Source organism: Atta colombica, unplaced genomic scaffold (assembly GCF_001594045.1).
Source record: "Atta colombica isolate Treedump-2 unplaced genomic scaffold, Acol1.0 scaffold123, whole genome shotgun sequence".
Classification (NCBI taxonomy): Eukaryota; Metazoa; Arthropoda; class Insecta; order Hymenoptera; family Formicidae; genus Atta; species Atta colombica.
Window position 1 is genome coordinate 951,786 of NW_017259210.1, and position 2,069 is coordinate 953,854.

At 28.4% G+C, this 2,069-nt stretch overlaps 1 protein-coding gene across 1 annotated transcript in view; it reads left to right on the plus strand.

Annotated features, from left to right (window-relative positions):
• Positions 1 to 1,387: 1,387 nt before the first annotated feature.
• Positions 1,388 to 2,069, plus strand: part of LOC108694757 (fatty acid synthase-like) — a 31,461-nt gene continuing 30,779 nt past the window's right edge. Inside the window, exons 1-2 of the mRNA XM_018204418.1 lie at positions 1,388 to 1,553; positions 1,737 to 1,993. Coding sequence (XP_018059907.1) covers positions 1,388 to 1,553; positions 1,737 to 1,993 — 423 coding nt within the window. The remainder of the gene's footprint in view (positions 1,554 to 1,736; positions 1,994 to 2,069) is intronic.

The following is a 2,069-nucleotide window of genomic DNA, read 5'->3' on the forward strand; positions in this document are numbered from 1 at the left end:
GCTCGCACACTTTAAAAGTGAACCTGGCGCCCAACTTTATCAAAAATAAAAATTAATATCATAGCGCGTTTATACTTCGTTTGCAGTATAAACTTGTTTGTATCAATCATTATTTCGTTTTCCGCGCAACTTTAAGATTTTTTAATTTCATTTATGCCATTCTCTTATTTTCGAATGGAATTAGTCTCATTTCGATATCTTTTGAAATGACATCCCCTCTTGGCGCATTTCCGAAATTTTGAAAAATGCTGTCCAAACCTTTTGACGAAAATAAGAAAAGCACAAATGGGTACGATTTTCTTTTGGATGCCGTTGGTTGCATCTCGATATCTTTTAAAATGAGTGATTTCCCAATATGGCGATTGTGCAAAAATTAAAAAAACGCTGTATTTCTGAACTCTTTAAAGTACAAACAAAAGAGGTACGAACGAATACAAACGATTCTCTTTCGAATGGCATAAGTAAAATTTAAAAATTTTAAAGTTGCTGGTTATTTTTTATTCTTAATTTTTTTTGTTTAACTGTTTGAGATACAAATAATGTGATCAGTACAAACAGGTACAAATGAAGTACAAATGTGCTACGGTGTTAATTTTTATTTTTGATAAAGTTGGGCGTCAGGTTCACATCGGTCTTTAAAAGGTACATAATAAAGTGATTGCAGATAATCTCTATTCCTTTCATTTTTTATGACTCCTGAGGCGTAAATTCTCGATGTAAATACTAGAATTACCATATAGCAAGAAATAATACATTTCTCGAGTAGTTTAAATAAATACATTTAAAAAATAATATGTTAAATTTTTATTCGATATTTTTATTGTTTATGTTTTTTTCATATAAAGCAACATAATATCACAAATTTAATTCTAATATAAATAATGCTTTTGAAATTAACTTCTGTTTCTTAACTTCAAATTTTAATTAAATTAATCTTAACGCAACTTTATAACGTGAGTTTTCTATTTATGCTATAATGAAAATGAATTAATTTTAGAGATCATTAGCTTTAGCTCATTAACTTAACTTACAAAGAAAGTTTCACAACTGTGAATTGATTTGATTCTCAGAATTGATTGATTTGAAATATGTTGTTAAACGAAATTTAAGAGGCACGTATTTTTTTATACGTGCTAACTCATTTAAGGGGTGAAACATCGCTTTGAAAAAAAACGACATATTTTTCTTTGTGAGTTAGAGCATATAATAAATAAAGTATAAAAAAATATGTGTTTCTTAGATTTTTGTGTTTAATAACATATTTCATGAATCAAATCGGTTTCGGACAGTTGAAACTTCTCTTGTTAGTTAAAAAACAAATAAACTCATCCTTGAATGAAATAAATATACATAGCATTTTTTTAGAATATCCCAGTATATAAAAATCATGGATGACAAAGGAACAATAGCAAGGAACAATGTTTCCGGTGAAGAAATTGTTATTTCTGGTATTGCTGGCAGATTTCCTAGTTCGGATAATATGAATCAATTGCGAGAAAATTTATTCAATAAAATTGATCTCGTTAGAGCAGATCATGATCGATGGGAAAAAGGTAAAAATTCAAATTTATAGTCATACTTTATATTTTTATATTTATGTATGATTGATTGAGAATAGAATATGCCACTCCTTCTGTACTAAATATAATTATAAGCATATTTATTGGTCAATGACGTATATCATAAATTAAAATTTTATATAACATTATAAACAAAAAATATCCTTATACATCTAGCTTTAGAGCATCCGGAATTTTCACGCCGTATGGGTACTGTCAATAAAGCAGAAAAATTTGATGCGGATTTTTTCGGATTATCTTTTGAACAAGCACACACACTCTCAGGTGAAGCAAGATTGTTATTGGAACATGCTTACGAAGCAATTATCGATGCAGGGATTAATCCAACGCAATTACAAGGAAAAAATACTGCTGTCATTATAGGGATATCTTATATTGAACCGCAAGCGAAATATTTGTATACAAATGTTCAGGTAAAAAAATATACGTAAAAATATATTCTCTCTCTCTCTCTCTCTCTCTCTCTCTATATATATATATATATATATA